We start from the raw sequence: 275 nt of genomic DNA on the forward strand, positions 1-275 counted from the left end.
GCACCTTGTTAGCACCCACGGGACTGAGGGTGCTGGCTCCTCTCCCACATAAATGTCCCCAGAGACCCCCCAGCTGCCCCTGCTTGCAGCCCCTCCAGCCACCAGTCGCTGCCTGGGGGACGTGGTGTCCATCAACCACAGCACAGCACACCTGCCCCTAACCAATCACAGCAGAGCACACCTGTCTCTAACCAATCACAGCAGAGCACACCGACTCGCACCAATCACAGCACACCTTCTTCCCACCAATCAGCTAGACAGATCCATTACTCCCC

At 59.3% G+C, this 275-nt stretch overlaps 1 protein-coding gene across 1 annotated transcript in view; it reads right to left on the reverse strand.

The window, feature by feature from the left end:
* Positions 1-275, reverse strand: part of CFAP52 (cilia and flagella associated protein 52) — a 48,215-nt gene that overhangs the window by 10,110 nt on the left and 37,830 nt on the right. The window contains exon 17 of the mRNA XM_010008268.1: positions 222-253. Coding sequence (XP_010006570.1) covers positions 222-253 — 32 coding nt within the window. The remainder of the gene's footprint in view (positions 1-221; positions 254-275) is intronic.

This window comes from Chaetura pelagica, unplaced genomic scaffold, assembly GCF_000747805.2.
Source record: "Chaetura pelagica isolate M959 unplaced genomic scaffold, ChaPel_1.0 scaffold471, whole genome shotgun sequence".
Classification (NCBI taxonomy): domain Eukaryota; kingdom Metazoa; phylum Chordata; class Aves; order Apodiformes; family Apodidae; genus Chaetura; species Chaetura pelagica.